We start from the raw sequence: 16283 nt of genomic DNA, 5'->3' as shown, positions 1-16283 counted from the left end.
CGATGTGTCGTATATCCCGGAAAAGGATAATTTTGTTAGGAGTGAAAGAAAAAGAAAAGAAAAAAGGAGTTGAGGGAGCGAGCCTGTTTGTTAGTTGTTACGTTCCCCCAATCGTGGTATTGAGAAACCTAACGAGTAAGCTAAAACTCTTAACCCTTTAGTACACGCTTTTTAACCCAAGTTACTTGTTAGGAAGAAGAGACCCACCTACCTATATGGTTTTCATTTTATGACCAAAACTAACGCCATAGTCTCTTCCATTCTCTGTGTCCTACCGCAAGCTTCGATCCACAAACTCTCTTCTTTCTTTCATTATTCCAATTTCTAAGATCCCAGATTCCCCTTCTTTCTCTTCCTTATTATTAACTACGACAACCTTAAATCTGTTTTGTTTTTTTTCCATTTCCACTTAGAGAGAGAGAGACAGAGGGAAACAAAAGACACAATGGTGGTGAAAATGATGAGGTGGCGCCCTTGGCCACCTCTCCTCTCCAAGAAGTACCAGCTGAGGTTGGTCGTTAGGACCCTTAAGGGCTGCGATCTGCTGCGGGACGCTCTACACCAAGGTTCAAGATTAGTGCTTCAGATTCGTTGGAACTGCAAGGCTCCTAAGTTGACCCTTCGCTCTTTGCGACGCAACCCCGTCGTTACGAATTTCACCAAGGAGGCTGACGTCGTCGTCGACCACGGTGGCGCCGCCTTCGTTCACTGGGACGAGGAGTTTCACACCGTCTGTAATCTCAACGCTTACAAGGACAATGCCTTTCACCCTTGGGAGATCGCTTTCACTCTCTTTAATGTTTGTTTCTCTCTCTTCACCCTTTTCCCTTTTGTATATGGAATTTATTTCCAGAATATATCCAATTGTTTTAAATTGGGATTGTCTATAAAAGCCACCACTAAAAAAAAGATAAAATTAACTGTTTGAATTGATAAAATGTTGTTCCTCCTTTAAAATAATTGGTCGGTTAAAAATATTCGGCGAATTACTATTGATCGAGACCGAAGGATTCTTGTTTTTTTTTTTTTGCCTTCAGGTTTGGGAGTCTTGAGACTTTTTTTTGGGGTGATTGTTTCTCTCGGGTTGTCCCCGTCGTTCTCTTTCATCTGTTTTTTTTCCCCTCTTTAATTTATGAGTCACCGATTTACATGTGTCTCTGTCTGGGGCTGTGAATTTTCTTCTGTCTTATCTTTCACATGCCCATCTTTCTGGTCATAATTCTGAACAGTTGCGGGTTAATTTCTATGTCTGTTTTACTGATAACATCGTTGTTGACTTTTGTTTCTTGCTGAAGATTGGGGATTTTATTGAAAACCAAAAGGGTTTTTTACTTTCACTGAGAACTTTACTCTTTTGTGATTGTGATTTTTGTGTTTTTTTTTTTTTTTTTAAATTTGGCTTTGGTTAATTGGCTAATTTGAAATATATAACAGATGTTTTCAGTTCCACGGGTTAATTGAAAGGGCGTCGCGTCATTATTTATCTAAACAGAATTTGGATTCCTTCTCTGTTGCAGGGTTTGAATCAAGGGCCCAAAAGCAAGGTTCCTGCTATTGGAACGGCAGCATTGAATATCGCTGAATTTGCATCTTCAACTGATCAAAAAGATTTTGAATTGAACATTCCACTTACGCAGCCTGGGGGTTCTGGAGAGTTTTCTCCTATACTTTGTGTAAGCCACTTCCCAGTTTTTTTTCTTCTTCTTTTAAGTATTTTTAAAAATCTCATCCCATAAATTTTAATTTTTAAAAATTGGCATCTCTGCATGTAGGCCGGTCCAATTTAGGGTCATAACTATTAACATTCTAGCTTCCATTTATTCTCTTTGTACTTGCCATAATAGCTCTTGATTGAATGCAGATATCAATTAGCTTGGTGGAGCTAAGAGTCACTCAAGAAAGCATGGAACAAGTTCAGAGGTCCATAGTGCCTATGCCATCGCCCTCAGTCAAATCAGGAGAAACAACCTCTGTAGAAAAAGATGAGCTATCTGCAATTAAAGCTGGTCTTCGGAAAGTAAAGATTTTCACTGACTATGTATCATCCAAGAAAGCAAAGAAGGCATGCCGTGAGGAAGAAGGAAGTGAAGGTAGGTGCTCCAGGAGTGAGGATGGTGAATACAATTACCCTCTGGACACTGACTCGCTTGATGATTCTGAGGAAGGAGATTCAGATGAGGGAAAGGAGGATTCCAGTGTTAGGAAGTCGTTCAGTTATGGAACGCTAGCCTACGCAAATGCTGGAGGGTATTTTCATTCCAACATGAGGGTAAATTGTGAGGATGAAGACTGGGTTTACTACAGCCATCGCAAGTCAGATGTTGGATGTTCGCACATGGAGGATTCTACTGCTTCTTCTTCCGAGCCTTATTTATTACAAAGTTCAAAGCGCAGCTTACTACCATGGAGGAAGAGGAAGTTGAACTTTAGATCTCCTAAATCTAACAAGGGAGAGCCGTTGTTAAAGAAGGCCTATGCAGAAGACGGCGGTGATGACATAGATTTTGATCGCCGCCAACTTAGCTCTGATGAATCTCTTTCTTTGAGGGTAAGCCTATTGCTTAAAACTTATTTCCTCTTCATTGGAGTATCAATCCATGTTTTGTATGAAAATCTTTACACTTGTTCTTTTTTTGACAGTTTTAGCCCAGCTCTCATTTGTCTAGTAATGGTTGTCAACTAAAAAAAATGTAGTGTATAAATATCCGATTTTCAATGAAAGTATGCTTTACATAAGCCATATATATACACCAGGAATTAGTGACATTAACTTCTGACTTAATATTTTGTCGATGTTGATGTTTTATATTTTCTGGCAGTTGTACAAGACTGAGGATGAATTGTCAGCAAATCGAACATCAGTCTCTGAATTTGGGGAGGACAGTTTTGCTGTGGGGAGTTGGGAACAGAAAGAAGTCATGAGTCGTGATGGTCACATGAAGCTTCGGACACAAGTCTTCTTTGCCTCAATTGATCAACGGAGTGAACGTGCAGCAGGTGAGAGTGCATGTACAGCTCTTGTTGCTGTAATTGCTGACTGGTTCCAAAACAATCGTGATCTTATGCCCATAAAGTCGCAGTTTGATAGTCTAATTAGAGAAGGCTCCTCAGAATGGAGGAACCTGTGTGACAATGAAACCTATAGGGAGCGGTTCCCTGACAAGCATTTTGATCTGGAAACAGTAATTCAGGCCAAAATACGCCCACTTTCTGTGGTTCCCGAGAAGTCCTTCATTGGTTTTTTTCATCCAGAAGGGATGGATGAGGGGAGATTCGACTTTCTGCGAGGTGCCATGTCCTTTGATAATATTTGGGATGAGATTAGTTGTTGTGCTGAACAAGAGTGCCCTAGCAATGGTGAACCCCACGTTTATATTGTTAGTTGGAATGACCATTTTTTCGTACTCAAAGTTGAATCTGATTGTTACTACATCATTGACACTTTGGGGGAGAGGCTTTATGAAGGATGCAATCAGGCATATATCTTGAAATTTGACAGCAACACAGTAATATACAAAATGCAGAATGTTGCTAATTCATCAGATGATAAAACACCCAGTGATCAGCAAACTGTGGCAGAAGTTTTAGAGCCTAATACTACTGGGCAAACCCAACAAGTAAACGGTAAGGAGGTGGATTCTGTTGCAGGGCAAGAAGAACAGTTCAAGAGTGAGCAAGAAGAGGTTATATGCAGAGGGAAGGAAGCATGCAAAGAATATATTAAAAACTTCCTAGCTGCAATTCCTATCAGAGAATTGGAAGCTGATGCCAAGAAAGGTCTCATATCTTCAACACCCCTTTATCATAGACTACTACAAATTGAGTTTCACTACACCCAACTGTTGCAGTCTTGGTTTGCAACTCCAGTGGTTGAAGCTTCAATGGCTGCACCTGACATATTTGATATTGCAATAACCGAGGCATCTACATAAATCGTACTGTAAATTGGAGAAAGTGCGTTTATGCTAGCTAACCAGTCTTACTACATTAATTATTGGTGTCTTTTTTTATTTATTTTAACAAATGGAGGCTTGTTTAATGACTGAGCTGAGCTTTTATTTGCGAAGTTTGGCGTGACACTTGCCTTGTTTTACCTGTAATCTTTCTTGGGAAGGGTATTCTGTAAATGGCTCTGAAATTTCCTTTTCAAGTGAGCGCAGACTTTTGGCATCTGACACGTAGTTCTGAACAGATTCTACTCGTAAATGCCTCATAACTTTTTGCAGGCTCCTTAGGCACATGTTACGTCTATTTTATTCTCTGATTCCGAGGTTATAATTATACACTATTATTATTGTGGCTTTCTTTTGATTCTCGTTTCTTTTTCTCATCCACTTTACATATTGTTCGTTATACTCTTTATTCTTATTTTGGGATTTAGCTTTTTACTTTTTTAAAGTGAAGATAATTGTACAGTGATAAAATGAGTATATATACACTATTAATTTAAATTTAAACATTTACTCCAAATAATTAACCTTTAAATTAAAAATAAGTAAAACTTTACTTTCTCACTTTATAAATTTTATATTTTAGAGAAGTCAAATCTATTAATTGGATGTAACAATGATTCGTTCTTGCTTTCTAACTTAACTGAATGTGTGTGGGTCACCACTAAAAATATAATTTTGGGTACAAAACTAACTTCAAATTTTTGGCAAACAATTTATGAGACCGAAAGCCGGTGGTTTACTTTTGAAGCTTTTGAAGTATAGGAGAGAAAGGTGTAAATGAAGTGAATTTTAATGGGATTCGGATCTGGACATTTCATTCCATTTTTATTTAAGAAAAAATAACAATTTTTTTTAAACTTTGAAGTGAATTTTTTTTACCTTAAGTTCGCTTTGTATTTTTTTCTAATCTTCTTTTTTTCTTTTCTCTATGTCTAACACTCTTTTTTTCTCTTTCTATTAACTCATTCAATTCCTCTCTTCTTTCTATCTTATATCTAATTTCTCTTTTCTTCTTTTTATCTTTACCTTATCTCACTCTATACCCACTTCTTTCTTTTTACTCCATATCTAACTACTTCACCTTCCTCTCTTTCCACCCCTACCCTCTTCTTTCTTACATCCAATTCTCCTCTTTACAAAATTCATTTAAGCAAATAAAATTTATTTAAGTAAATACGTAAAATTTATTAAAATTAATTTTTTGTAAAAAAAGTTTGTGATTTTTTCTATTTTCATTTAAGCAAGTTTATTTTTATTTAAACAAAAATAGAATTAGGCATTTAATTTCTGCTACAATGAGAAAGAATCTAGATCCATATTAATGTAATTGAAATTATTACGTGTTTACAATACTTATTCTTCAATTTCTTTTTTTAACTTATCTAATATTCAGTGGTGCTAATAACACATACTTTAATATATATATTTTTAATTATTTAATAAAATTTATTTTAAGCTAAAAAAATTAATTAATTAAAAGTGAGACTTTCGTAATTTTTTAATTAACTAATGGTGTGTTAAAGTGTTTAAATTTTAGTAGTAAATTTTATTTAAAAAAAATACCCTTGTGAATAAACAAAAGTATAAATTTCTAGAACACAGTTCTAAATAACTAAACAAAAATTTGTTTCCGGTAATTACAAACACTTATTCCGAAATTTAACATATATACTGCAAATATATTATATTATCAGTGTAGACTACAAAATGTTATAACAATTAATTTCAATTGGACGCATGTATAGTATAGGTTATTTACGTACAAGTAGTTATCCCTAATTAATGTTTTAAAAGTCAAATTCAAAAAGCAAACATGCTAAATTTCAAGTCATGATTCAGTTGGTTTAGTTAATTGCTGAAATTTGTGGTTGAACTGTAATTAAACTGCATAATGTTTAAGTCGAAAATTGTCAAGTTTATTGTCCAACTACTACGACCATCAAGTCTATCTAGGTAATTTGATTTTAAGAACATTAAAGATTCATAGGAGATAGTTCGAGAAAGATGCGTTTTAAAAAAAAAGGATTTTTTTTACAAAAGATCTTGCAAAAAAGAAGGAAAGAAAAAGACTACAATAATTTTCATATTATTTGGAAAATATTTACAGATCAATTAAAAATAATTAAGAAGTTACATGATGTTTTTTCTTTATATATTTTAATTTTTTCTCAGTAAGGATAATGTTTGTAAGAAAAAAAAGGAGAAACTTTACTGTTCATCCTTTTTCTTCTATCCAAACTTATACCACCCACCTTCGTGGCTTTGTGTTGGACCTCTAATTCTTCGTTTTTATATTCCAATTATGGGAATTAATGAGATAAAATTACAGGGGACTACTTTTTATCACAAGGTACGATTAAAGTTAGTCTTTTGCTTATTTACACGAGTTAAAAGGATAAACATATATGGCTACGTGGTCACTATCCCTGAAAAAAGAATAAAAATTTAATAATTAACTTTGTTAAAGAATCTAGCACAATTCATTATTTAAAATTATCTATAATATAATGAGATTAGCTTATTTAACGAAGATTATACATATAATATTCGATGTAAATTTGGCTTAAACAAAAATAGATGTATACTACTAGAAATAGTTATCCATTAATTGCAAAAAGCTATTTAAAAATGTGTTAACCTGATAAGTGATAATGAGGAACGTGGGAAAGTGATTTTGGCATCTAATAATTAATATTGGCATAGTTTATTTGGGCATTTTGCTCATTCTCGTGCACTTGAGCATTAGTACACAGAAACTAAAGAGTAAAATATTTTCCACTCCTTCGAAACACGCTATTGTGGATTAATCATATGAACACTTTGTTGTAAGTCCCCAACCCACTTTTAAGTAAATATGCATGTGCATGCCTCCGTGACCATGATTCACGAACCTGCTAATTATACTCGACCCAATTTTTGTGCTTCGGTTTTGGTGCTCCAATGAACACATTATTGGCTCTTAATTTTCTTTCTTTCCATTTTATTTACTATTTATTTAAAGGAGGGCAGGAATGTTAGTCTTTGTAGGTCTTGGTTTCAAACTGACTTTTCTGTATGTTTTGCTTAAGGCTTTAAGTCCTACATTACTTGGGGTAGAGCCTATAGACTCTCAAAGAGTTTTTATGTATCCATATTGTCCATTGTTAAATATAACGTGATGGTATTCAAGTAAGATTGAGAATATTTCAATTTACAATTTGGCCTCACACCTATAAAGTAGTGTTTATTCTAACTTTTTTTAGCTTATATTCTTCTAAAAATAGACACTCCTTTAATTAACTTTTTCAAAAATTTCATTTTTACGCTTATGTTCGTTATTAAAAAAAAAAACCCTTTTAAGTATGTCTTACCATATTTTTTTAAAGGGAAATTGAAGCTAACCACAAAAAAAAAAGTCGAACACTGTTAAGTTGAATTAAACTGCAGATCAAAACTTGAAACTGAGGTAGACGTTTTAATTTTTTAGATTTAAAAAATTCTTCGTTAGTTTTAAACTTTGTAAGACGATCTTCAAATTTTTAATATAAAATAATAATGAAAATAAAATAAAAAAACTAACAAACACTATCTTATGATTTTAGTTTGTCAAATACTATGCTCCACCGTAACCTAAAACCAGATTAATTAGATTCCACTTATGCTTCTTTTGACGTACCACAACACTTACGCGTAGTTGAGCAGCTTTCTGACTAAGTTAATTAGTTTTATTTTTTATTTTTTACCATAATCAAAACTAGACCTTTTACCCCTACTAATTTTGTTGACATTTCTGACTGTGTTTATGTAATTTTTTCAAAAAGTTCATAGTATAAAAAATAATAATTTTTTTATAAGTTAAATAACTTATACTTTATTTTATGAAAAATAATTATTTTACTTTTCTAAAATTTAAAAATTTATAAAAGAAGTTTTATTATTTTTTATATTTATTTATTTCAATGAAAATTTCTCTACGAGTTCAATCAAAAAGTTTTATTATTCTTTATATTTATTTATTTTTATCAAAACTTCTCAGCGAGTTCAGTCAAACATCGCCTAGTTCTCCTTGCAGTACTAGCACACTAGAAGAGTTTCCTCAAAACTCCTACGTTTCTTGCCTATTGAAAAACGACAAATGTTCTACATAGTCGAGTAAGAGGGCTCATCATGTGTCGATGAGCTGTCTCGGTTTAGTTTACCCACATCAAATCATATGGGTTACCTTTTGAGGCTACATTCATGGAGCCTTACTCTGAAGTGAGGGGAGATCTATATCTCAATGACAGTACTTAATTTGCATGATTGATGGTCATCTTTTGTTGCTTCTAAATTTTGTTTCTTTTCTTCTTGTATTTCGCTTTCTATATATATTGTCTATATCTCTACTATTTTCTCCCATATTTCTAACAGGCAATAACTACTCCTTGTTCGACTACTTTTTACAAATTTTTGCTTCAAAAGCCATATATCCTTCACCTAAATTGATAAAATTTTACTTATGGAAACATCGAATTCAATTCAACTTTTCCATTAAATTACTATACTGCAATAATAATAACCATGTGATGGCATGTTTACTAGTCCCTACACAGCATCAGCTTGTAGTTTTTACAACAAATTAGCGACTTTCTACATCATCTACAGTCTAAGAACTCTACCAGATAGACAAGGCTAGCATGTTACCAGCCAAACAAGAAAAATTACGTTGAAAGAAGAAAATTAACTAAATATAATACAAGAAGAATGAGATACGAAACCTATGGCGGCCTTTGATTAGTTTTCTCTTTGCATTTTCAGTTGATCCCAATAATTATAAAAACATCACTTTATTTTTACTTTGTTTCTTACTTTCATAAATTCATAGAGAAACTGATGAGAACAACAAAATCTTGTTATCACCCTTTCCTTCACAAAATTTTGAAAGTAAGATATCAAGCAAAAATAAAGTAATATTTTCATAATTATAGTAAAAATATATCAACTAAAAATGAGAACAGACGCACCCAAGGTTCTTCTAGTGAGATAAAATTCTAGCAGCAAAGGGGGCATTTGACAAGGCCGTTCTCGTTGCACTCGGAACATCTAACGAACAATTCATCGTTGTTATCCCCATTGCCGGCAAAGACTTTGCAACTTCCACAACAGTTGGAACATATAGCGAAGCGCATGTTAGCACAGCCAATGCAAGGGCAATCAGAAGAATGTGTCGGTGTCCCTTCTAGAAACTTCCCAAGCCAACCCATCTCATGCAACCCAACCACTTCATCAGCTCCTCCAATGTACCTCCCCTTAATGAAAAGCCTCGGAGGAATCACTTTGCCTCCCAGGATCTTCCATAGCTCCTCTCTATATTCCATGTGCAGAGACACGTCCCTTTCATGGTACACTATTTTAAAGCTCCTCAACAAGAAACGGATTGTGTTACAATCCTGAAACGTTTTTCTTATTCCTCTCAAGCTTGTTGTGTAGAGAATGATTGAGTGGCTCCCCCCTGGTGGACACATCTCTTTAAAATCAGCGAGTGACGGGTATTCATTTTTGCATGCCATCATCTTATTGGTTTGTGACAAATTATTATGAGCCACTAACAACTTCTCTTCTGCAAGTTCTGTCTCTTTGCACCCTACTTTGGCTTCTTCTTCTTCCTCCTCCTCAACATGCTTGTGATCATTCTCAATCTCTAGCTGTGCCAGGTTGTGATGAACATCATAGATTGGTGGAGTTGGAAGCTTGTGGATGCAAAACACATCTGGGGTTGTGTTGAGCTGAAGAACTAGACCTTGTTGTTTCATGTTGGTTACGGTTGGGATGAGTTTCAACTTTCTAAGGAACCTGTTTCTCATTATTCCTTTCATGTTTTGTAGCTCTGTGAAATTTGATGGCATGTGGTGTGGTGTGGTGTGTTAGTGTTACCCACCTAAGGATTGGAGAAAGAAGAGGGTGAGAATGACTGGTCGGGAGATGCTGAATAGAGGAGGACAGTGTGGTTAACGATAAGTTATCTCTTTTAGTTTCTTCCAGAATCCAGAGGGTTATATAAAGTGGAAACTGTAAAGCTGTGTTGTGTGATGTTGGGTTTGCTTTTGAATGATCACTGCATGGTGTGGGGGCAAGGCTATACCCACTCCTCATCTTTTATCATACATGAGTGGACTGACCCTCTACCTACCATTTGGTGCTTCAATCATGGTGTGGAATATGAAGGATATTCTTAATTAATGAAAACAATAAAGTGGCTATAATTATTATTCCCCTATTTATTTTTACCTATTTGATGGGGGGAACTATATATGCTATAGCCTTATATAACCTCAAATTGGCACATGATTCAGTTGGTTTGATACCAATTTTACTCGGGGTGCCCTTGGACCACATTTATTTGCTTGCCAAATGCAAAGGAGACAAAGTGTGCCTTTGGTCATGATTCGCCACCATTTGTGTTAAAGCCGCGTCTTCCTCCTCAAATTGTAACCTTTGGGATCAATAAATATTTTACTTGCCTACGGCTTTGTCAGGAACAAAAGGAGAAGAGATTTGTAAATTTGCATACATACATATTCAGTGGTGATCTTGTGCAGTGACTCCATTTCTTTCCAGGTACTTGAGTTGTTGCCAATTTCACCCCCAAAAAGAAACAAGTAACAGAGAAAGATTGATTTCAGAGTAAATTCTTAAATTTATCAATGAAAATGTAGTAACGAAAGCATTAGTCTTTGAAAATGCAAGTCAAGCAAAAAACAAAAAAATGTAAATGACGGTCTTATTGGTCATATTTGGTTGTTCTTAAATATTAAATTATCCTATGAGAAATTTCACCATATAGACAGCTTCTATCGTGATTTTCAAGGAACTGTAAATGTTAGTCATGAGAGTATTAATTTGGTTGTTGTTTAAGAATTAATATGGCGAATATTTATAGTTCCTTGAACATCATGATAGAACTTGTCCATATTGTTAAATTTCTCATAGGCATATTTAAATATTTATAGATTTCAATAAATATCAAGTTTAAAATTTAGGGTATTTATATATATATATATATATATATATATATATATATATTATAAAAGATTTACCTAAATATAGGATTTGGGACCATATTACCATAATATGTCATTTGAGGCAAATTAAAAATTGACAGTGCCTTATTTTTAAAAATTTTAAATTATTTTATTATTATTTTAAAAATTACTAGTGGCAATTTTTAATATTTTTTAAAATACCATATCTTAGTATATATATTTTTTAAAAACCATATGTAAAAGAATAATCCTAAAATTTATTGGCAGTTACTGTGTTTCCGTATCCACTCGGACCGAGATTCTTTTTCGTTTTGGCGTGAATTGGACGGTTTAGTCAAGCAAAATTTTGCATTTTTGCTTAAACAAAATTTTTGGCTTAAGCGAAACTACAAAATCAACGTGACACAGGACGTCTAGTTACGGAAGAGAATTTGGATTTATATCCACTCTTCTTTGAAAAAAAAATCATCAATTTTTTTTATTATTCCAATGTCAATCTATTCATTTTATCCCTTTCAAAAGAAGTTTTCATGACAGATTATTTTTTTTTCTTTCAGATAGACCACATAATTTTAAGAGTAACTTCATGCTTAATTAAAAAAAATTTATAATAGTTTTTATTTTATTTTAAAAAATTATTTATTACATCAATCATCTTATATATATATATATTGTAAAAAGTTTTGTGAAATTTTTAAATAAAAATACAAGTTATATTTTTTAAACACAATTCCTCACTTTTATGTCCACCACTAGGGTGTCAAACAGTTAGAAAAATGTTACTGCATTTTTAATCCTTCCATCCGCAATCAAATGCTGTAATCACGCACATAAAGTGGCACACTGGAAAGACCTAAAGATTGTTGCAGGCAAGATTAAGAAAAGCACTAAAAGATGCAACCGGTTACATGTCTATTCCCAAAAAGTGCATCAACCACTAAACATGTGGAAAGCTGGAAGTTGAAACACAAATGTGGCTTAGCATATACACCCTTGCGTCCTTGTACGATCTGTAGACATAGGTATAAGGTTGAGGATGCACTTAATGAACCAAGCACATGAATGCGACTCACCTTGATATCGCATCTGATCAGACTATGGAATCATCAGTAAACTTTAAAGCTGAGTACACCCAAATTTAAAGCCAAGTACACTATGTTCTGCACAGGCTAGTCCTTTCTCGTGCGTCTATTTATTATTTGCAATGCAAGTTTTTATTAAAATGACGCAACGAAGAACTGAGAAATACTTACAATACCCCCCTAATATCATAAGTATTTTTAGTATTATTTATTTTAGAATTTTGTTAAAATCAATTCTCAGAACTTAAAGCTGAAATGAAATATTTATAAATTATCTCTTATAAAAAATATATTTATTTTATTAAAATTATACAAATAAAATAAATATTTTTTAATAAAATCTTATCATTATTAATTGTTTATTCTCAATCATAAAGGTTGAAGTTAATAAAACTTTTTATTTTATTAAGATATAAATTTTACTTTAATAATTTGTAATAACAATAAATATAAATATTTTATTAAAATAAATTTTAATTTTAATCAATGAATAATACTTTTTATCTTTTTTTAATATACTATTCAACATATTTATTGTTATTGGTCTGTTTTTTTTTTATAAAAAAAATACAATATTTATATCTCTTAAATTGATATTAAAAAATATATTAAAAAAATACGATATTATTATTCCTCATGAAGCATGCATATGCATCCATGCCATCATATATTAATGTAAATTCAACTTATTATCCCAAATGTATTAAAAAGAGATAAGGAATATGCTAAAGTTGGATTTTTTTACCTTGTGTAGCATTCACGTTATAAAAAATTATATATTATGGTTGTTTGTTAACATTAATAGAACTCAACGTAATTTAATGCTATCTTTTAGCTTAGAATTTTTAAAAAAAATTAAATTATATATTTTCAATTTAATATTTTGAAACTATCAAATATTATAATTTTTAAAACATTATATATTAATTACTTATTATGTTAAAAAATCTAATTAAAATATAGCATCACAGCTAAACAATGAGCGTGATTAGCATTATTAATCAAAGAAGTACCAAGTTTGTATAGTTTAACCCTTGCACGTACTAAGAATATATTTATGATTTTTTTTGGTCGTGAGAATCCATTTATGATTTCTGTACCTAAAAAAACTAGTAAAGTTGGGCTATAATACAAGGAATCTAGTATTGAAAAGAAACTTTGCAGTTTGTACAAATAATTTTGATGAACCTGATAATATATTTCAGGATCTATACTTGAGTTAACTCAGCAGCTATCAGCCACAGTGGAAATAAACTCTATCAAAACCAAATCCATTGCAAGTCAACTCTTGTTTCAGTTTGTTTCCATCAAACATCTTCATCTTCAAAGAGTACGAACCCTGCAAACGTGACAAATGGTGAGAAACAAGACAGTCCAAATAAAAATATCACACTATATGATATAAGCAAAGAGATTAGTGAATCTTCAAATTAACACATAACCAATTAATATGCCTTTTGGGTATTAGATAGTGGAAAGAACTGAATATGCTACATCAAATCCGATTACCATCCCCCTCCCCCAACTTGAAAGCTATATTTTCGTACTCCAACAAAGGCAAATGAAAGCTAACAAGGTCATGACACGAGTAAAAGACACTACACTTAACTGTGCTTGTGGCAGAAAGAATTAATTTAGGACAGATGCCGATAGATCAGAAAGATAGTGGTTTTAATTAACCAATTTAAGGGATTAAAAATAATTAACAAGAAGGAACAAAGTGTGATTAAATTTGATATCCCGTCAACAATAGTGTGAAACTTTGTAAGTCTGAACCAAGCATATGCGCATGAAGACACTCATACACACACAAAGGGGAAGATATGATATAGTAAAGAAACTTTGTAAGTCTTTTAGGCATTATTGATCAAGAGAATCCGTCATATTAAATTTGACTACATTTGAAAAATTTTGCTTATGGTTGTTGCTGCCTTGCTGGATTAGGAAACAAACGGCGATACCAACAAAAAAAGCAATTCTGTATTCTAATGGCAATAAGATACAATTTCAACATAATGATAGTGTCATTTTTTTAGTGATTATAGGACTTATTTTATACATTATTATCAGGAAGTTAACTATATAATTAATCTAAGTTGTAATGAATTACTCCTCTAATCGCCACATATCAATACTTAAAAGTAAGTACAACCATCCAACAAATAGGTAACGCTTAGTTTTTGGATTATTGCATTATATTGGCCTTTCTGGTTCTGTCACTTATCTTTTGGCTAATACAGAGTATTGTTAATTAATTATTGGGAGCACCATGATATATAAGCTGGTTGAATTTGATGCTAGCGGTGGTTTCAATTTAGGATCACTTAAGCTGTCTTTAAATTGGATATGCATATCTCTTTTGGTTGTTTCGGCTTTCAATTAACTTGATGTATCTCACTTTTCAATTATTGGCAACAGTTTTGTAGAGCTTGTTTTTTCGTTAGATTGGAGTTACCAGTCATCCTTTTTGGTTCTTCAACTCTTATTTGGGGCTTTGTTTGCTATACTTCAAATTTTCCTTTAGTCTCGAGTTTTCTGTTTTACCATTTTGTGACCCGTAGGATAGGAGAATACTTCTCTTAAGTTAATTTGACCTGGAGGTAAAATCTATTTTTGAGAATCCTAATTTAGGTATCAAATGGAGCATTGATTTTATACATACATATATATATATATATATTGGATTATTAGAAACGACATGTTTGAAAATTAACATGGTTAATGTGATGAAATATTGAGGTATGTGGTAAAATAATAAGAATAATGATTATGGAAGGAAACGATTTGCGCCAAGTTGAAGGAATCCTCATCTGAAAATGAAATGACATGTAAGTGTTTAAGAAGATTTGGACATTTACAGTGACGAGACGGAAATCTTCAGCAGGGATGACTGAGAGAAATACACGTAGGAGAACGACCAAGAACGATACTGATAAAATTAGCAAAGTAAAATGTGATTGTTAAAGGACCGGTGCAGAATATTGCTGATCATAGCCAGAATTAAATTGGCAAATAGTATTTGAGATTTAAGGTATACTAGTATAGAGTAGAGACATAGAATGGCTTGTTTTTGTGATTTGTGAAGAAAAGGCGTTTATTCTGTTTTTCTTTCTTTCTTTTGTTTGTTGTCTTATCTCCTAAGCTTCAATATGCTATTCTCCAATGTAAATTATTTTGCATGCAGCTCCATTTTGGTTGTTTTTTACACAAAATCCTTTTTCCTCTGTGATGATGCAAATGCCTTCATTTTAGGATAAGGCATTAATGTTCATTCATGAATTGCAGAACTGTAATGTTGTTTCACTATAAGCTTTACCGGCTACTTCACACGCTTTTTTCTATTCATTCTGATTTAATGTTTCCAGAATCAATCTGAATTTTTAGGCATTTCAAAAAAAATTATTTTTGTGCTCAGATAATAAATAAATTTGAAATTCTATGAATCTGACATAAGCTTTGTAAAGGGTGTGGTTTACATATAAAATAACCTCAGGACATTAATACAAAGGATTTTGAGACTCACGCCGAAGTTGAGTGAGGTTATGTTTTTACTGAAAGTCTGAAGCTAACTATTATGTTTATTTATGTCTAGCTGTTTATAGCAAGCGAAAATAACATCTCTTATTCGAATTGTCTATTTTCCATTTACTTTTATCTTTGTGAATAGAGAAAAAAGGTGACTAATTTAATGGGTGTAGCCACTTTTAGGTCAGTAACGTAAAACTAAGTCAGCCATATGTTGGAGTACAACAATGTTTCAAGTTGTGTCTCTTTAGTGACTGTTTAGTAACTAAAGTTGGCACTGAACACACATAAATGCAGAATCTAGCCATACCTGATACCAAAAAATTCAAAGGAATTACCGAATTATGAATAACATTGTGTGTGTGTGTATATATATTCTCAATAGACTACTTCTGAAAATAGTTTTATGATTTCTATTTTAGATTCTCAAACTTCACTGTTAAACAAATGATGATTCAATTCTCTCCACGCATACCACCCTGAAAAGGAGAAATTGAGGCATTCCCACAGTTTGTATCTTTAGTAGGACAATGTTTGAACTAGCTATTTCCCTATGTAAAGGGTACAAGATAAAAATCAAGTGTAGGATCAAGCAAGTAATACGTACCAGGAAGCAAAAAAACAAACTCAATGGATAAATACATCTTTAATATGAGAAATTCCATATCTCATCTATTTTATGAATCAATGATGACTTAAGTCAAAATTCTCTTTTGTTATAC

General features: G+C 32.6%; 2 protein-coding genes across 4 annotated transcripts; one reads left to right on the top strand and one right to left on the bottom strand.

Annotated features, from left to right (window-relative positions):
• The first annotated feature begins 244 nt into the window (after window positions 1-244).
• Window positions 245-4307, top strand: LOC113862957. Of its 3 annotated transcripts, none has more exons than XM_027496286.1 (5): window positions 432-799; window positions 1518-1673; window positions 1862-2548; window positions 2820-3558; window positions 3679-4027. In XM_027496286.1, the coding sequence occupies exons 1-5, from the start codon at window positions 446-448 to the stop codon at window positions 3930-3932; spliced, it is 2190 nt and encodes a 729-aa protein (XP_027352087.1). In that variant the 5' UTR covers window positions 432-445; the 3' UTR covers window positions 3933-4027. The 3 variants fall into 3 exon arrangements, with proteins under 3 accessions (XP_027352085.1, XP_027352087.1, XP_027352086.1); XM_027496285.1 differs by having other exon boundaries at window positions 2820-3617; window positions 3669-4027; XM_027496284.1 differs by having other exon boundaries at window positions 245-799; window positions 2820-4307.
• A 4655-nt stretch (window positions 4308-8962) lies between these two features.
• On the bottom strand, window positions 8963-9775 carry LOC113860962 (uncharacterized protein At5g39865-like). Its single transcript, XM_027493545.1, has one exon. It carries the CDS (start codon window positions 9773-9775, stop codon window positions 8963-8965), a length of 813 nt encoding a protein of 270 aa, XP_027349346.1.
• Window positions 9776-16283: the final 6508 nt, after the last annotated feature.

The sequence above is a fragment of the Abrus precatorius genome, unplaced genomic scaffold (genome assembly GCF_003935025.1).
Source record: "Abrus precatorius isolate BTA unplaced genomic scaffold, Abrus_2018 Scaffold3, whole genome shotgun sequence".
Lineage (NCBI taxonomy): Eukaryota > Viridiplantae > Streptophyta > Magnoliopsida > Fabales > Fabaceae > Abrus > Abrus precatorius.
This window is presented reverse-complemented; position numbering and strand designations above follow the sequence as displayed.